General features: G+C 47.5%; 1 protein-coding gene across 4 annotated transcripts in view; it reads right to left on the bottom strand.

Annotated features, from left to right (window-relative positions):
• The window catches only part of ERGIC1 (endoplasmic reticulum-golgi intermediate compartment 1), a 101,500-nt gene that overhangs the window by 29,097 nt on the left and 54,151 nt on the right, over nt 1-18,252 (bottom strand). For 3 of the 4 annotated variants that reach the window (XM_073355799.2, XM_073355800.2, XM_073355801.2), the window contains one exon: nt 591-685. The exons of the other annotated variant lie outside the window; for it this stretch is intronic. In XM_073355799.2, the coding sequence (XP_073211900.1) occupies nt 591-685 (95 nt within the window). The remainder of the gene's footprint in view (nt 1-590; nt 686-18,252) is intronic. 4 annotated transcript variants of the gene reach the window in all.

Below are 18,252 nucleotides of genomic sequence, written 5' to 3' on the forward strand. Positions count from 1 at the left end.
AAAGGCCAAATGTGATATCTGAGTCAGACAGCTGTGATTAGAACTCAAAAGGTTTCTTACTCCTGGACACAAAACAGCAGACCATGAAAGAGGAAACCAGATTTAGTCAGATCTCACTAAGGGAGGTGGGTCACTAGTCAGAACTGAAGGAAGACAGAGTCATATTCCATTGCTAGGTAGGGTCGCAAGAAAAAGATAACCTGGCTTAGAATGTGAAGCAGTAGGGTATTTACAGAGACTCAGCCACTGCAGAAATCTGACCTCCCTCCCACACCTGGATTGTGTAAGCATGAGCCACTGGGTTATGTAAACATGGGCACAACTGATTCCCTATAGAGATGACAACACACTATAGAAAAGACGCTCTCTAATGCCTCTCTCTACAGTCATACGCCTCAGAAAGGGAAGAACAATACACTGGACAAGGTAGAGTTTTTATTTCTTCCCTAGGAGAAAAGGGCAACAACATTTCATCAAAATACAGGGTGGGGATTGCTCCCAGATTTCACATTAAATGAGTAAATTTAGAGCTTTGAGTAGCCACCTCCAGAAATACAGCAAGAAATCTAGGCCTGAACGGAGACACTTACATTCACAGTGCAGGTTCGGTAAGCTGATGTTCAGATTCACTTCTATTTTACCTCCGCTCTCTTTGTCTGGGTCGTCTACGTAAAGCTCGTTAACTCTGCAGGGAGATGAGCACAGATGGTTTCACTTTGTAACTCACACACACTGCTACTCTTCAGTAGGGGAATTTGCTCAGGGAGGGAAAGTTAGGGTTAGTTTGTGTGACAGATGCTAAAAATCTCAGGAATTAAGTGAGAAGAAAGCCTTTCCAGAGGATATGAAATCAGATGGGTATAGACACTAGCAACCTGACTCTATAACTTGCACATAGCAATTGCAGGACAGAGGGACTTTACCCACCTCACTCACTCCAGTAGGAAACCAAGTCAACCACTTGCTCTAACCAAAAAAAAAAAAATTAAAAAAAGAAGTTATATACTTCCCCCAAAAGGGGCTTCCACTTGTGACATGAAATAAGACTGCTCTTTCTAGAGGTGAACGGCTAATTAATGCATCAGCCCTCTGCATTATGGGGCTCCTACCCCCCTTAGGAAGAAGGAAGCCTATAATCTGATATATACAAAGTTGTAGCCCTGTCTGTCCCAGGATATGTTGGATGTAAGATGTTCTGAAGAAGAGCTGTGTGTGGCTCAAAAGCTTGTCTCTCTCACCAACAGAAGTTAGTCCAATAAAATATATTATTAGAGAATCAGGGGGGGTGAGGTACTATCGTTTATTAGATCCACATTTGTTGGTGAGAGAGACAAGCTTTTGAGCCACACTGAACTCCTCTGAGGCCTTGTCTACACTACAGAGTTTTGTTGACAAAAGGCAGCTTTTGTCAACAAAACAGTGAATGCATACACACTGCGATGGGACCTTTGGCAGCAAAAGTGCTCTGTTTTGACGACAAAATAAAACCACCCTGATGACAGACATAAGGTTTTTTGCGCAAATTTTTTGTCAACAAAGTGCCAGTGTAGACACCAAGCTTGATTTTACTGGTGTCCCACAATACCCATCCTGACCGCTCTGGTCAGCAGTTTGAACTCCACTACCCAGCAGCCAGGTAAACAACCATCCGCCCTTCCCCCTTAGAAGTCCCAGGAATTTTTGAAATTCCATTTCCTGTTGGCTCGTCATGGAGAGGTCTCATCGCATCTTCCCAGGTGACCATGGTGGCTTATTGCAGCAAACGCTCTCCTGCTGCACCACTACTGAGCTGTTGGATCTGCTCAGTATCTGGGGAGAGGAGTCTGTGCAGTCACAGCTGCACTTGAACCGTAGGAATTGGGATACCTATGGGCAGATTTCTTGAGGCTTGTGCGAAAAGGGCTATGGTCGGGACACGCTGCAGTACAGAGCAAATATAAAGGAGCTGAGGCAGCCTACCATAAGGAGAGGGAGGCAAACCGTCGCTCCAGTGCTGCACCTAAGACCCGCTGGCTCTACAAGGAGCTGGATGCTATCCTCTGTGGTGACTCCACCTCTACTGCCAAGAGCCCCGTGGATATTTTGGCGAGCCTGGGGGTAGGGGAAAGAGGACCTAACTCAGAGGACAAAGTCATTAATGAAGAGGTGGAGTTAGACACAATGTGGAGCGCCCGGTGGGGCAGGCTGTCAGGAACTGTTCACCACTCCGGAGGTGTCTAGCCAGTCCCAGCAGTTGCTCTCCAGTGAACAAGAAGCAGGAGAGGAGACACCTGGTAAGTGGCTGTGGTTTGTGTAGCGCAAAGCTGAGTTTAGGGTGTAGAAATGTACAAGGCTAGCTGTGTTTCTGTGTGCTGGACATTCCCCTGTGCAGCTAATCACTATGGTGAAACAGGGGTGTTGATGCACACGGGAATCCTCCAGAGAGATCTCTAGGAAAAAGTTTCCTGGAGGTATTTGGCAATCCTCTGCCGAAGGTTCCTTGGCAGAGCTGCTTTGTTCCTTCCCCCATTGTAGGAAACTTTCCCTCGCCGTTCAGCAATCACTTGTGCAGGCACCAAAGTGGCACACAGGCGAGCAGCACAGGGACCAGGGAGGAAGCCACAAGCATGTGGGAGGCTTGCTTCCCTGCTTACCCTCAGGAGTGAGAGATCTGCTACAATGACCCTCACCTGTGGAAAAGCGTGGGAAAATTTTAGAATTTTTTCCCTAGTCGGCTGCAATGCAACCCTTGTAGGGGAAAAGAGCACCCATGTAGAGCGCCCCCCTCTACCTCCCTAGCCAACACTCACCATGCTTTGGGTGTTCACCAAGATGTTTGCTTGCCAAGGGTCAGTGACAAAGTGATTATGTTACCAGAGATGTATTTTACTGAAACGTTTCAATGCTGTGCGTGAACTTAATCATGCTTCGGCAGTTGTGGCCTTGAGGAACACCACACACGCACTGGCTGAATGTCTACACCAGATAAGAAAGCACCCAAGAGTGAGCAAAGAAGACATGTTCCGGGAGGTACTTCCCTTCTCCAATGCAGAGAAATGGGAATGCAAGGAGTGGAGGTAAGCCGAAAGGCAGGACAAGAAAGAAAATCAGGAGTTTGTTAAGGACAGTACTGAGCGGATGATTAAAATCATGGAGGAGCAAACGCAGATGCTGAAGTCCTTAATAATGCTGCAGACTGAGCACATGTGTGCCCACCCTCCCCTGCAGCACAGTCAGAACTCTTTTCCATGCCCTCCCCCCAAACTCTGCCTGCACAGTCATTTCCACTGTCGGGAATCCTCGGTTTCCCCTTCACTCCACCGCCTTGGACAACTTTCATAATGATAGCTGGACCTACATACAGATCTGAAAGTCTGCCCTTCCCTGGTTCCTCCTTTCCCACCAAGTCATTGTGTGTGTGTGTGTGTGTACATCCGTGTGTGCTGGTGTGAGTGTGCATCCTGTTTCTTGTGCAATAAAAGGAAAGTTTGTGAACGGAAACTCATCTTTGTTTGTTTCCTACAAATTGAGATAGCAAGCACTACCAATACATACACAGGCAGTTTAATCATTTGCTTACTGGAACGTAAGGCCCCAAATGTCACCATTGCTTCCTAGGAAAACTACATGTCATGTAACATTGCAGCACCAATCACAGAGATATACATGACTGGTTCTCATTTTCAAAGTGTTGCCTCAAAGCCTCCCTGATTTGAATTGCCCCCCTCTGATAGCCCTGGTATCTGGCTGCTCAAAATCAGCAGCCAAGCTGTCTGTCTCAACACTCCACTTCTGAGCAAACCTTTCACCGTTAACTTCACAAAGATTATGCAATGTACATCATGCGGCTATGACCATGGGGATATTATATGACCATATTATCCTCACTGAGGTCTAACCTGCCAGAAAGGCATTGCCAGCGCGCTTTTAATCTGCCAAAGGCACATTCCATGGTCATCCAGCATCTACTCATCCTGTTGTTGAACCGCTCCTTACTGCTGTCCAGGTTTCATGAGCCAGGACTGTAAGGGGTATGCTGGGTCTCCCAGGATCACTATGGGCATTTCAACGTCTCCCCCTGTAATCTTCTGATTTGGAAAGAAAGTCCCCACTGTTAGCTTGCTGTACAGGCCAGTGTTCCTGAAGATGCATGTGTCATGCACCTTCCCGGACCACCCCGCATTGATGTCAGTGAAACGCTCACGGTGATCCACAAGCACCTGCATCACCATGGAGAAGTACCCCTTCCTATCGATGTACTCTGTCATAAGGTGGTCTGGTGCCAAAATAGGAACATGCAATTAATTGCCTTGCACACTTGCATTAACACAGCCTCAACGGTCAACTTCCCCACTCCAAATTGATTCGCAACCAACCAGTAGCAGTCTGGAGTCATCAGCTTCCACACAGTGATCACCATACTCTTCTCCACCGATAGGGCAGCTCTCATTCCGGTGTCCTTGTGACACAGTGCTGGGGTGAGCACCACACACAGTTCCAGGAAGGTGGCTTTCCGCATCCGAAAATTCTGTAGCCACTGCTCATCATCCCAGACCTGCATGATGATGCAATCCCACCATTCAGTGCTTGTTTCCCAAGTCCAAAAGCGACAGTCCACTGTCTGCAGCTGTTCCGTGAATGCCAAAAGCAGTCTGAAGTTGGTCCTATCCATATCAGACAGCATGTCAGGCAACTGGGGGTCTTCTTCAGTTAGGATCTTCGTGATTAACTGCACGGCCATCCGCAATGTCTTCATGACAGTTATCAGAGCATAGGAGAGCAGTGCGGGATCCATCCCTTCACACAGAGATGGCGGGGTGAACAGTAAATAAGGGCCTTTGAAAAAATGCCACAAAAGAAAGCTGGAAACCCATGGAATGTTGGGACAGAAAACAATGCATCATGGGACACTGAGCCTGGTCCCTAGATACACCGTGATCAACTCTGCCTTTCCACAAGGCCTAGTGGCAGAAGGGGTCGAGGTGGACTATGGTAAAGGTACCCACAGTGCATTGCTCACACTGTTGATGATGGTGTCCCAACTGTGGATGTCCCAACTGCTGACAGAGGGAGCGAGTGTGAACATGCAATACCAATTATTATAGCGCTTTTTGAGTGTCGACATAATCTTTGTTGACAATACTCTGTAGTGTAGACAAGGCCTTAGTCTTAACAGCAAAATGCAAGGTGGAACAGATTGTTTAGGGTAAGTAGTTAGCACCTATTGTAAAAGACCATTCAAGGTAGAGTGGCCTGTTAACACCTCTGCGTCAATACAAGATATTACCTCACCCAACTCGTGATATTACCTCACCCAACTCAATACCCTGGGACTGACACAGCTGCAACTACACTGCATATAATCTGATGCATCAGAAAGGGTTTTAGAGAAAGAAGACTGCCACCTATCCCATAAGGGTATGTCTACTCTGCCCACGTTACAGCATTGCTGCAGCAGCACTGTGATGTGGGCAGGGTAGTCACACTTTATGGCCGGGGCAGAGCTCTCCTGGCGATAAAAAAACCCCCCCCGAACAAGTGGTGGTAGCTTTATCGCCAGGAGCTGCAGCTGTCTATATTGGCACTTTTCAGCGCTAAAACTTTTGTTGCACCGGGGGGTGTTTTTTCACACCCCTGAACGACTAAAGTTTTAGCACTGAAAGTGGTGGTGTAGACACAGCCTTAGAAAGGCCCACTTGTGCAGCTGATCACAATCAATTTTTGCCACCCACATTGGGTGGCAGAGGCAGGGGCAGTTTGTGAGATGGGACATTTAGGATTAGTCTCCTCACCTGTGATTAACCCTGCCTGTGCTGGAAAGCTGTCTGAGCTCCTTGCTGGAGGGGAGAGGTGTTTTAGGTTTCTCCGATTCGTGATTCCTAACTTTCGACCCTTCCTTTTTTGGCTGGTGTGCCCCTCTCCCACGCCTCCAATTACATCTCCTTCCCCTGGTGACTCACTTGGAACTCTGCATAGCACTTCAAAACAATGGCATGACATTGAGATGAGGAGCATTTAGGCTAGAAAATATCAGGGGAAAGATTCCTGGATAGCGAGATCCAATAAACTGTGGAACAGTTTTCTGTGCGTGGTAGTATTATATTATAGCACTTTGCACCTCACATGTAAGATGACAAAACACAGACTCAGGTTGGAAGAAGGAATATTTAGGGTTGGCACAAATCTTGTTAGTTCCACCATTTGTGCTTATTTTGAACACTTAAAATATGGCAAAAAAATACAGTGGAGAGACAGCTGGAAGCCCATTTGCGTGGGAGATTTAAAAACTAGTCCAGATAAAGCTCTGGAGAAAATATTGTAGGGAAAATCCTGCACAGGACCAAAGAGATGGATAAAGATTACCGAGGAGATCTTTTCGATCACTGTGCTATCCAGCCAGACCAGATAAGCACATTAGTGGATGTATCTGCCAATATGTGATATATATGATATAATAGTCTACTTTTTGCAAATATGCTTTACTATCTTCAGCAGTGAGAATCCCACATTACTTTTCATCTAGTGCTCAAAAGTGTGCTAAGCCCTTTTGACAAACAAAAAGAAAAATGGTCCCTGGCCAGAGGAGCTAACAGACAATACAGATGAAGGGTGCTAAAAGATGAGGCAAGAGTGCTTTTGCTCTTAGGGCCCATCTCTGGACCATGAGCTTCTAGCTGGTGAATGGCATGACTTATTTATCCAGAAGGAAGTGCAGAGAGAGATGGGTTTGCCTACACGGAAACCAGTAACTACAGGTTCGGTTGAGAAGATAATGATCACCAGATCAGTGAATTTGATTGGCGTTTGACTGAAACCAAAATAGTGTTGGTGTTCAGCTCCACATTGCTACCGTCTCCTTTCTGTTAACTGGCCTGACAAGCTGTTGGTAATAGTTACCTAATATACATTTCAAGTGATTAATAAAAATGACACAGAGGGAAGGGCAAGTCTGCTCATCTGTGACCTGGTTAGAAGTTTCTTGGCTGGGAGCTCCCATTCGTGCTAGAGGATATTAAGCCTTCTATGTATTTATTATTGAGAGATTATGTAGTGCCAAAAATTCAGGCATACCTGCGACATGGCTTCCAGGAGTGACCTCAGCCAAGAGAGGCATTAATCCTAACAGAAATGTTGCAGTTTTCTACATCCCATAAGTGCTTCCAGCAGGCTCCCAGGCTACCAGTCAGTCTGTTTCATAATAGTGTCCGGCTTTCTCCCAGCTCTTCTCTGCTGTCTGAGATTTAGGCCACACTCCGTCACTGCTTTGGGCAGTTTAACATTACCACTGTAAAGGCGCTTCCATGCCCAAGCTAGCAATGGAATGTGTATCAGGTTCAAAAATTCATTGATCACTTCAAAGAGCTGTGGTATACTCCAAGGACATCAATATTTCTATTGGGCATTTTCAGGTTATGAGCCAGCAAGAAAGTCAAATGCAGCTTCATACATGATTAACCCTTACTTCTCTCCAGTGTCAATTATAATAGGGTACTGGAACAGTTCACATGATATAATTTGTGCTTACATAATGCTTTTTCATTTGTGGCTCTCAAAGCTCTTTACAAAGGGACGTAAGCAGTAGAATCACTTCCATTTTAATAAATGGGATACCTGTGGCAGAGAAGTATGGCAATTTGCCCAAGGGTGCAAAGCCAGTGACAGAGTCAGGAACAGAATCTAGGACATCTCACTCCCCATTCCATGCTCCATCCACCAGGTCACAGCTGCATGCCTAATAATGAGCTATAGGCTTAGCTTGCTAAGGGAAGGCCTCAAAGAAAATGTCATCCCCCTTCACTGAACTGGAAGTTTCACTCCCCAAAGACACACTGGAAACGTGCAGCTAAAGCAGAGCTCTCGTGTCAAGGTCACTCTTTCTATGAACTCCCCCTGAGCCACTACTAGGGTCTTCATGGAACTGGTAGATTTCTGTATTATGCCCCTTTATTTTATTTATTTATTTATTTATTATGCCCCTTTATTTATTTTATTTCTGTATTATGCCCCTTTATTATGCCCCTCGCTGTCCAGCTGCCATCCTTCCCCCTAATGCCAAGAAGGGGAATTAAGAGTCTCATGGATTCTTCCCATTATTTAAGCAGTCAACACTGATGTGAAGTGGGAAATAATATGTGCAGTTTGTGACACAGTGACAAGCAGACCTTGCTGGAGGGATAGAGACTCCAGCAAAAGAAAAGGAGTCGGCCCAAGGTATTATGCCACCATGCATACAGCTACCCTTCTGGAGGGCAGGCAATGGGAATGTGAGATTCCTGCACCACGGCTTGGCTCAGACAGTCACAGAAACAATATAATCACGAGGTTGGACGGGGGAGTATTGCAGTTGTGGATTCTAGCTCTTTAGAGGTGGCTGCCTGTAGGGCTGCACTGTAGCCTCAAAGGACGGTTCGAGTCCCTCCCAAAACCAGAGGAGCAGCAGGCAAGCACTGCTGCTTCACGGGTGCTTCTGGTGGCAGGGCAGGGGTTGTGTTTTTTTATTGGCTTTTCTTAGGGACTACTCCTGAGGTGTATGAAAGGGGCAAGTGAGGGCACAAGGGCAGGTGGGGGAAGACACACCTGTCCCACCTCAAGTGCTTGCAGTCACAGTTTCAGGGGAAAGAGCAAGAGAGTTTCCTTACATGGCATAAACCATGATCCACTCAGAAACAATTTGATTTGCTTCTAGAAATACTTCAGATTCCAAGGAGATGTTGCTACGCTCCTTGCTCCCTCATACCCTTTGCTTAGAAACTTGCAGCAGAAGGTTTCAGGGATTCTTTGGCAAGCCTGCAGACAGTGCAAACTGCACATACACATAGAGGGGACAGAAGCAGAGTAAAAAGAAAAGGAGTACTTGTGGCACCTTAGAGACTAACCAATTTATTTATTACTAGTCGAATACAGACTAACATGGCTGTTACTCTGAAAGTAGCAGAGTAGTTTGTTATCACTCAAGGATTTCACCCAGATAAAACATGAGCCACTCCCCAAATTGGAGCCTTATAACTGACATTTGGGATACAACAGCTTTGTTTCTCCAACAAAAAGAGAATGATTTTTTCCAGGGTCCCTGGTCAGTAACATGAAACACTTCAGCACTTGCCGAGATCCAGAAGCCTATGATCCTTCAGACACAAAAGGAGACATGTTTAATCCTTCTGAACCTTAGTCTCTGTCCAAGCCCTCCCAAAGTGGCTCCTCCTGCTCCCTTGCCTGCTTTACTCACCTGGCTCCTCCTCTTTTGGACACCCCCTCCTCGGCTCTTGCTTCACAGGAATCCAGCCTCTTCTGCTGCCTCCCTCAAAGCAAGCTGCCTTTCTTCTGATACATTGTCCTCTCCCAGGCACCAGTGTCTGTCTCACCCCAACAGTTTGAGAAAGGACACCCTGCTGCCAGCGTGCTCCTACTTTGCATTGTTTTCTCAAGTCCAATCGATGACAGTTAGCCTTGCTGGGATTTAAATATTGTGAAGAGAGGGGTCATCTCAAGAGATTTTCCATCTTTCCTAGGTGATGACCCTCATAGACCTCTTCAGGGCTGCTCAGTGTCTCAGACACAGTATCTGAGCCTACCCATTGTTTACCTTGTCCACCTGATGGGCTCCCAGCAGTACAGTCCCCTGCAAAGGCTGCTCAACAATTTCCCATCCACAGACAGAAGAAGAATCAATATTTATACAATGTAATGTCTCATCCTCCCAATTCTTGATAAGGAATCAGAAGTGGGACAGCAAATTCTCGAATAACAAATAAGTTGGACATATGTTATTGCTCTGTCATTTGTAGTTTCCTGCTGTGCTTGCATTCTGGTCACTTCCTCATTTAAAAGGTCACCGTCCATCTCATTTTAGTCTCATTGCTAAATCAAGAGGTGTACAAAACACACAGTCCTACAAAGGAAGGAAATACACTTCTCAGGGAGGTGGGGAAGATGGGAGATCCTCGTTAAAGATGTCAACATCCATTTGAGTCAGCCATTGTAAATGACATAATGGCACAACCGTCCGCTTCCTGTTAACCCGCAAACACGTAGATTAGGATGAACAGCATAACAATTCCCCACCATACAACACCTTTCATTAGATAATCTCAAAGTGTTAGGCAAACATCAAAAAGCCTCTCAACACTCCTGGGAAGTAGGAAACTAAGTATTCCTATCTTCCTTTTACAGGTTGGAACAGTAAGGCATAGAAAAGTGATGTGACTCGTCCAAGGCCAATTAGTGGTAGAGTTAGGAGTGCAACCCAAGAGTCTTGACTGTCTTTCTGTTTCCTCTTCTACAATAAATCTGTTTCATCATTTCTCCAACTGGATGAACTAGTGGAACTGCACCTACAGCTCACTTACCTGGAATAGAAGGTCACGAGTTCTAGACTCCTTGCTCCCTTTGTACAGTTAGGGCTACACGGCAAGTTACTGTGTGACAAACCCAAGTATGAATTCCACACTGCTTCATCTTGCAACATCCCACGTGGATACTGCTACCGTGTGAAGTCCTGGCGTGCAGCTTAACATGATACGCTTTCAAGTGGTAGCGTGTTAAGCCACCCTCTGGGACCGTTCACTGTGCTGTAGCAGTGGAACATGGAACATTATTGTGTGGCAAGCTGGGACACTCTAGATTCACATACTGGCTTGTTGTGCAATAATTTGCCATGTAGACAAGCCCTTAGTGACCAACTGTAGATGTATGTGAGCACTGCAAGATGCAGGTTTGTCCCGTCAGACATGCGCAGGATCTTTTATGGAGAGAGAACAGGTGTCCCAATGGTAAGACTCAAGCCCTGGACAGAATGACGGATTTGGTTGCTGACTACTCATACTTTTATATGAAGGTAATTATTTTACTGTAGGTACTTTAGCCAAGTAGTTGCCTTGCAGTGGGCCATGAGCTTTCATTTGAGAAACAGTCACTAAAACCTAGCCAGTTACTTCAGAATTGCATAACTAACTCTATTCTGGTGCTCTTAACGCAAGTTATTTGATCAACAATAATTGATTTGCCATATTCACACATTTGCCATATTTGTAATGGAATCAAGGCCACACTTCCACTGCACAGCTACCGGCAGATCAACTGGGTTAATTATTTCATTCCCTCTAATTGTGAAATACTTGGAAACATTCTTAACATCACTTCTACAGAGTATTACTTAGGTCACATGATACACACTATTATCTCACTAGTTAGAACACTGTAATAACCACCACCATCTAGAACTAGATCTGGGTTAATTAAAAAAAGGGACAGATTATTTCTATGCTCTTAATTTATGACGTAGCCATGAGATGAGCTAGGGAGGACGTTAAAATTATGATGAGCAACTCCTGGAGGTCCTCAACCTCCAATCGATCCTGCCCAGGAAATACCAGAGACATTCAACACTTACAGCTTTATTTTCCTAACTGTTTGAGTCATTTGCTCAGTGGGACAGGATGTGTGTTTGTGACTGACAACTTAGCAAAAGCTCAGATATGAGACACTGACCTCCTTCTCTTTATCTATCCTTCCCTGCAGAGCCATGGAGCTCTCTTAATTTCTTGTGCCCTATTAGTCACAAAGACTTCAGGTCACCACCATACTCATCAGGAAGCCCCTTTTGAGCTAATCTCTGCTTTCTGTAGCTGGCAAGAGGTATTGCAGTTGAATAATGTAAGGTGCTGCTCTCTCCCACTACGCCTTAGGCATGCTATTTCTGCAGGATATGTAACCTCAGCCAGGAATTAAACCTGAATCTTCCACATGGCTGTGCAGAGAGCTAGCCACCAAGACCATCTAGCAGGTTTGGGAAAAGGAACGGCCACATAATCTCCAGTATACCTAGTGGTTAGTGCTCTGACTGCCATGCTAGAGTTGAACGTGCAATTTCTTTCACTTCCCAGACCAGGCTGTTGCCATACAGAGCATGCAGGCTAAATCAATGGGCGGGGTCAAAGATACTGACCTTTCAACTGGGGAACAAGAGTTATTGACATAACTTCTAATGGTAGTGGAAATTTAAGGAGCATATAGGAAGTTTTAGCAACAAGAAAGCAGAGGAAGATCCATGCATGGGGTAGTCTAACCCAGGCACTGAGGGGAGTAGTACACAGACTTCATCTCGCACAGGCTGTCTTCTTGCCTACACCCATGTGTACACATACTGCACATAGCCACTCTGCAGTAGGGGGACATTAGGTAAGCAATAATACATGATCAGGTATTCGCTAATAGGAGGATATTGATATGCCTCTGGCTAAGGCAGCACAAGGCCAGAGGCTTTGGATTTTTCTCAGCCATCCATACAGTGCAGCTATTTCCATGCGACCTCACTTAGGGAAAGGCATTATTGCTTTAATGCGACTTACTTTATTGCACAAGAGGAGGAGAAAGATTGATGCAGAGTCTCACAATACAGTTGATACAAGCAAAGCAGGTAAGCTTATAAGCTCATCTGATATATCTGCACACACCAGTCCGTCATTATAAACTAGCTGCCACTACAAAATTTCAAGCAGCAAGAGAGATTTGTTGTAGGAGATTTCCTTATAAAAGACACACTAGAAGCCTGCAGGGTAACAAAACCTGGTTGAAAATTAATATGCACTTAAACAATACTTTACATCTTCAAAGCACTTGACAATTAGTCAATCAAACCTCACAACATCCCTGAGAGGTATGTCGGTATCATCGTGGCCATTTCACAGATGGTGACACACAGAGGGAGGCGAGCGATACATTACTCCACCCAAGAAATGCTCAAGGACCACACAGAGCTGGAAGTAGGACCCAGGAGTTCTGTGCTCCCAGGCCCGTACTCCAAAACACTACACTATGCTGCTTCAAATTGTACCATTAGTCTCAGGTCCCATAGGGAAGCAGAGAAACTTACTGTTATTAACACCTGCAATATAGTGGGTTTCCTAGAAGGGAGAGTAATAAGCAAGCAAAACAAAAAATGCCCAGTTCACCAGAATTTATGAACGTGGAAGTACCTTGTTGCCCGATACTCTGTCATTTCCCTAGATGGAGAGAGAAATTCTTCACAAATACAATGTCCCAGTCGCTACCAGTAAGAGATCCTGGTGAGACCATAATGAGCAGAAGTGGATTTTCGTATTCTCAGATTCCCATGCTGGTGGTCCACATGGAATCAGCCCCCTTCACTCACTTTGGTCATCTCACCCGCTCCCATCATGTTCTGATCCTGATTTTACTGCATTATTGCTCACAAACACCTACTCCCAGAACAATTCCCCCTTTTGCTTCCCCATCCCTTGCCATCCCACCCCATTGGGGTCACCATCTATCCCAGGGGTGGGCAAACTTTTTGGCCCAAGGGCCACATCAGGGTTGCGCAACTGAATGGAGGGACGGGTAGGGAAGGCTGTGGCTCCCCAAACAGCCTGGCTCCTGCCCCCTATCCACCCCCTCCCACGTCCTGCCCCCCTCAGAACCCCCAACCCATCCAACCCCCGCTGCTCCTTGACCCCTGACCGCTCCCCCCCCCCCTGCTCCTGGTCCCCTGACTGCCACAACCCCTATCCACACCCCCGCCCCTAACCACCCCCAGGACCCCACTGCCTATCCAACTCCTCCTGCTCCCCGTCCCCTGACTGCCCCACCCTCAGAACCTCCACCCCATCCAACCGCCCCCTGCTCCCTGTCCCCTGACTGCCCCTCGGGACTCCCTACCCCATATCCAATCCCCCTGCTCCCCACCCCCTTATCATGCCAGAGCCAGCCATGCCACCGCGCTGCCGGACAGGAGCGGCGGGACAGAGCGCTTCCCGCACGGCGGCATCGCTGTGGGGCAAGGGGACAGCAGGGGAGGGGCCAAGGGCTAGCCTCCCCGGCCAGGAGCTCAGGGGCCAGGCAGGATGGTCCCGTGGGCCAGACGTGGCCCGCAGATCATAGTTTGCCCACCTCTGATCTATCCCAAACTTTGATAAGACAGTCTTGTATTCTGTCAGATGGGTTTCGAGAAGTCACAGCACCTGAAGTGTCTTTGAGAAGACACATCATCATGCTGACAATGTCAAGATGTACATCAGCTTGACAAGACCTCAGAGACTTTAGTTCTTGTCACTCTGAAGGCACTCTTAAGCCAGGAAACATAAATCTCTCCCTCTCTACCTCCCTCACCCACAAAACTTGCTCAATCACAGATAATCACACACAAAACTTGCTCAATTAAATCGGCTAAGGTCAGGAAAGAAGAGTTGTTTACTCTCCTTGAAATTTACATTTTAAAAATCAAACCAGACACGACTCAGGATAACCAGGGGAAGAGAAGTAATGTATTACTGGATGTAGTTCTCCACTTTCTAGCTGTTCAAATTTTGTTTTAAATTAAGGAAATCCCAAAGACCTGGCTCTAGAGATCAGGTGATCCTGAGCATTTTATAGAACAATGAATTACTAACTGAAGAGAGAAGGAAAGGGAAACAGAAAACACCATATATGAAGTAAGCCAGGGAGTAGGGTTGCCACCTTTCTAATTTCAGAAAACCAAGCACCCTTGCCCCGCGCCCTGCCAGAGGCCCACTCCTGCTCACTCCATCCTGCCATCTCCATCGCTTGCTCTCCCCATCCTTGTTCACTTTCACTGGGCTGGGGCAGGGGTGTGTGTGGAGGGGTGAGGGCTCTGCCTGGGGGTGCAGGCTCTGGGGTGGGGCCAGGGTTGAGGGGTTCAGGGTGCAGGAGGGTGCTCAGAGTTGGGGCCAAGGGGTTCAGAGCGTGGAAGGGAGCACCAGGCTAGGGTGAGGGGAGGGAGGGTGCAGGCTCTGGGGTGGGGCCAGGGTTGAGGGGTTCAGGGTGCAGGAGGGTGCTTGGAGCTGGGGCCAAGGGGTTCAGAGCGTGGGAGGGAGCTCCAGGCTGGGGTGTGTGGGGGGGCACTCCAGCTAGGGGTGCAGGCTCTGGGGTGGGGTCAGGGATGAGGGGTTTGGGGTGCAGGAGGGGGCTCCGGGCTGGGGGTTCAGTGTGTGGGTGTGGGGTGCAGGCTCTGGCAGGGAGTTCAGGTGCGGGAGGGGGTTTGGGGTCCGGGCTCTGGGTGGTGCAGTTTGCGGGGGCCCTGGGAGGCACTGATATCAGGGGGCCCCTTAAATAGCAGTTGCACCAGCGCTGCCCTGGCATTTCCCAGGCCTCAGAGGCTGCTCTAACGACTATGAATCTTGGACACATGGCTCGGCCAGCACACCAAAGTCAAAAATTCTTCCTGCTCTATGGAATGTGGGTGGGTGGGAGAATTCCCCACAAGTGACACACACACCCCACTGCTGCCCTCGGCTTGCTGCTCCCCTAGCATAGCCCAAATCACTGCAGCTCTAGGGAGAGCGCTGCTCCAAGCCCCCTTCTCCTCCCGCACCATTTGCAATGACCCCCTGCGTGTCCCCCCAGTTCTGGCTGCTGGCTGGGGCTTCCGCACCAAGCTGATGTCCAACTCTGCTCAGACTCATTCCCAGGGACAGTAGCTCAGCTTCAGCCCCATCCTTCCATGCAGCCCATTCATCTCCAGGGGAGACTGACCAGCTCACAGCCCCTTACCTGCTAGCCACATGGTCCCGAAACAAGCCAGGTACAGCAGCCCGCGGGGAGCAAGCTATGGGGCCTGTGGCAGGCAGCAGTAGCTCACTCTGGCCCCCTCTCCTGCCGCCTGCTGCATGCCACCCCTGGAGAGCCGGGCTGACTCCTCTCTCCAGGAGGCTGGGTAGGGAGGGGGCTGAAGCACTTCCTAAAGACTACAATGCCTGCTCTGCAGGGAGCCCCCAGCCACCACGGAGGCTGCTGCCCAGGGTTAACCCTGCCAGCCCCAGCCTGCAGCCAAATGCCTTTCCCAGCACCTCCGCTGGGATCCACCCCCTACCTGCTGGGGCTCACACCGCCCCCAAGCTCCACAGAGAGCGCTGCTGCAGGCTCCCTCCTCATCCCATCGACGACCAGACTTTTAACGGGCCCGGTCGGCAGGGCCAACTGGAGCTCCCAGGGTCCTTTTTCGACCGGGCTTTCCAGTCGAAAACTGGACACCTGGCAACCCTACCAGGGAGACACATTAAAACAAGTTACAACCTATATTTCACTACTATCTTTGACCACCCAAGGTTAAGATTTTCAGGGAGAGTACACTCTTGTGCCAAGGTAGTCGAACACTGGAAGAGGCAGTTCTCTAACAGGCACACAACAAAGCCTGACACATGTTTTAAATCAAGAGGTGGCTAATCAGTCCCATACAGCATGGGACACACACATACCCTGCACCCCACTGGCTGATTAGGTTCCTCTTTTTAATCTGGTATTGGTGCTAATTTAAAAAAATTGTTCTCATTTTATTCAGTGCGTGTTTTTGAGAGGTCACAGACACACTGTCAACCATATTTCCAAGTAAAGTTTGTGGCAGGGACAAGAGGTAAGGGGAGATTTTAACAACTATGCCACCAGTACAGCGTGTCTCTGAATATCAGAGATAGGACCCCAGCTCTATTTCAGCTGAACAGAAAAGCTTTCAGCGTTAACCTTTACTAATGACCAGTTGCACATACATCGTTCATCTCTTCCAAAAGGTCGGTCTTGGAGTGTTGTAAGAAGACAGACAAAGCAATATGCCCATTTTACAGATGGGGAAATGGGAAGAAGTAGTATCTTGCCTCAAGTCATGCAGTCATTAGCAGAGCTGGGAACAAAACCCAGAGACTCATGGCTCACGTGCCCCTGCTTTAACCACTAAGCACCATAACATCATGAAATTTTGATGGGTTGGACACCACTCACCTTTAGTCAAATGTGTGTAAAACAAGCTCACTGCACTGGGCTGGAGTTACAGGAAACAAGTTGCAGCAAAGAGCAAGGGAACTCCTACTGTAGGAAAGAGAGGGATGTGCAACTGCCTTTTTTAATATACATACTACCCTTTGATCAACCATGAGATACTTTGAAAAGGGTTGGGTTTGTGTACAAACTACAGCCTGACTAACATATCCATCACACTCAACATGAAATCCAGTATGTAGCTGGAAAGAAATGATTGGACAGGAAAAGAGCAGCTTTCCCTCAAAGGAATGAAAGTTTTCCTAAGATACATCACTAAATGGAAAAGATGAGTGAATGCTTGAGAATTTTGTTTCAACGAGGAGGATTCCAAACACTGTTAAACAATGAACTGGACTACTGTAGTGGAATTAGACACACAACACCAAGGTCACAGAGGGATGATTTGGTTAAAGAAGGAGAGGTTACTTAACTTGTACAATAACTGGAGTTCTTTGAGATGTGTCCCCCTAGGTGCTCCACATCCAGATGCATGCATGCCCAGGCACTCTAGATATGAGATTTTTGTCAGCACTATCCGCAGGTCTGCACATACACCCGAGTCATCCTCATGCTCCAGTACAAGGGTATGTAGGGAAGGGTGGACCTGCCGACACGCCAATTCCTTCTCAACCATGAAAGTCTAATGAGAGATTCTGAGGCAGAGGGGAAGGCAGGCAGTGGAACACCCACAGGACACACATCTCGAAGAAATCCAGTTACCGTACAAGGTAAGTAACCTCTCCTTCTTTGAGTAGTGTCGCTATGGGTGTTCCATGCCAGGAGACTCCCAAGCAGTACCTCAATTACAGAAGAGGGTGCCAAGGAGGTGGATTCAGTACAGATCACAGAACAGCATCACCAAAAGCCACATCAGCTCTGTAACCAAGCATGACAGCGTAATGCACATGGTAAAATATGTGCAGCAAAGATCTTGGCTGCCCTGCAGACATCCAAGATAGCCATTCTGAAAAATATACCTACAGAGGTAGATTGAGCCCTGGTGGAGTAAGCAATAACTCTTGGAGGGGGATGAACCCCCAAGGCTTCGTAATAGGACAAGTCACATCCTGAAACCCATTTAGCCAGTCTTTGGGTGGAGGTAGGACACCCTTTAATTTGTTCTGCAATAGAGACAAAGAGTCTAGTGGAAGACCTAAAGGATCTAGTCCTGTCAAGGTAAAACGCAAGAGCTCTTTTCACATGTAGTGTATGGAGGCTTGTTCCTTTTCTTGAAGAGCGAGGCTTGGGATAAAACACTAGTAGGTGAATCTCCTGATTAACATGGAATTATACAGTGAGGGTGTGGACATAGTGTCACCTTATCGCAACAGAACACTGTGTATGGTTGTCCAGACATCAAGGCTCCAAGTTCCCATACTCTCCTAGCTGAGGTGATGGCTATGATGAGGAATGAAGTCTTGGCCTCTGATGTGGAGTAGGATGTGCTGGCAAGCGTAATGAACCACTCTGAGGTCTAGTATATTGAGA

The sequence above is a fragment of the Lepidochelys kempii genome, chromosome 8, assembly GCF_965140285.1.
Source record: "Lepidochelys kempii isolate rLepKem1 chromosome 8, rLepKem1.hap1, whole genome shotgun sequence".
Lineage (NCBI taxonomy): Eukaryota > Metazoa > Chordata > Testudines > Cheloniidae > Lepidochelys > Lepidochelys kempii.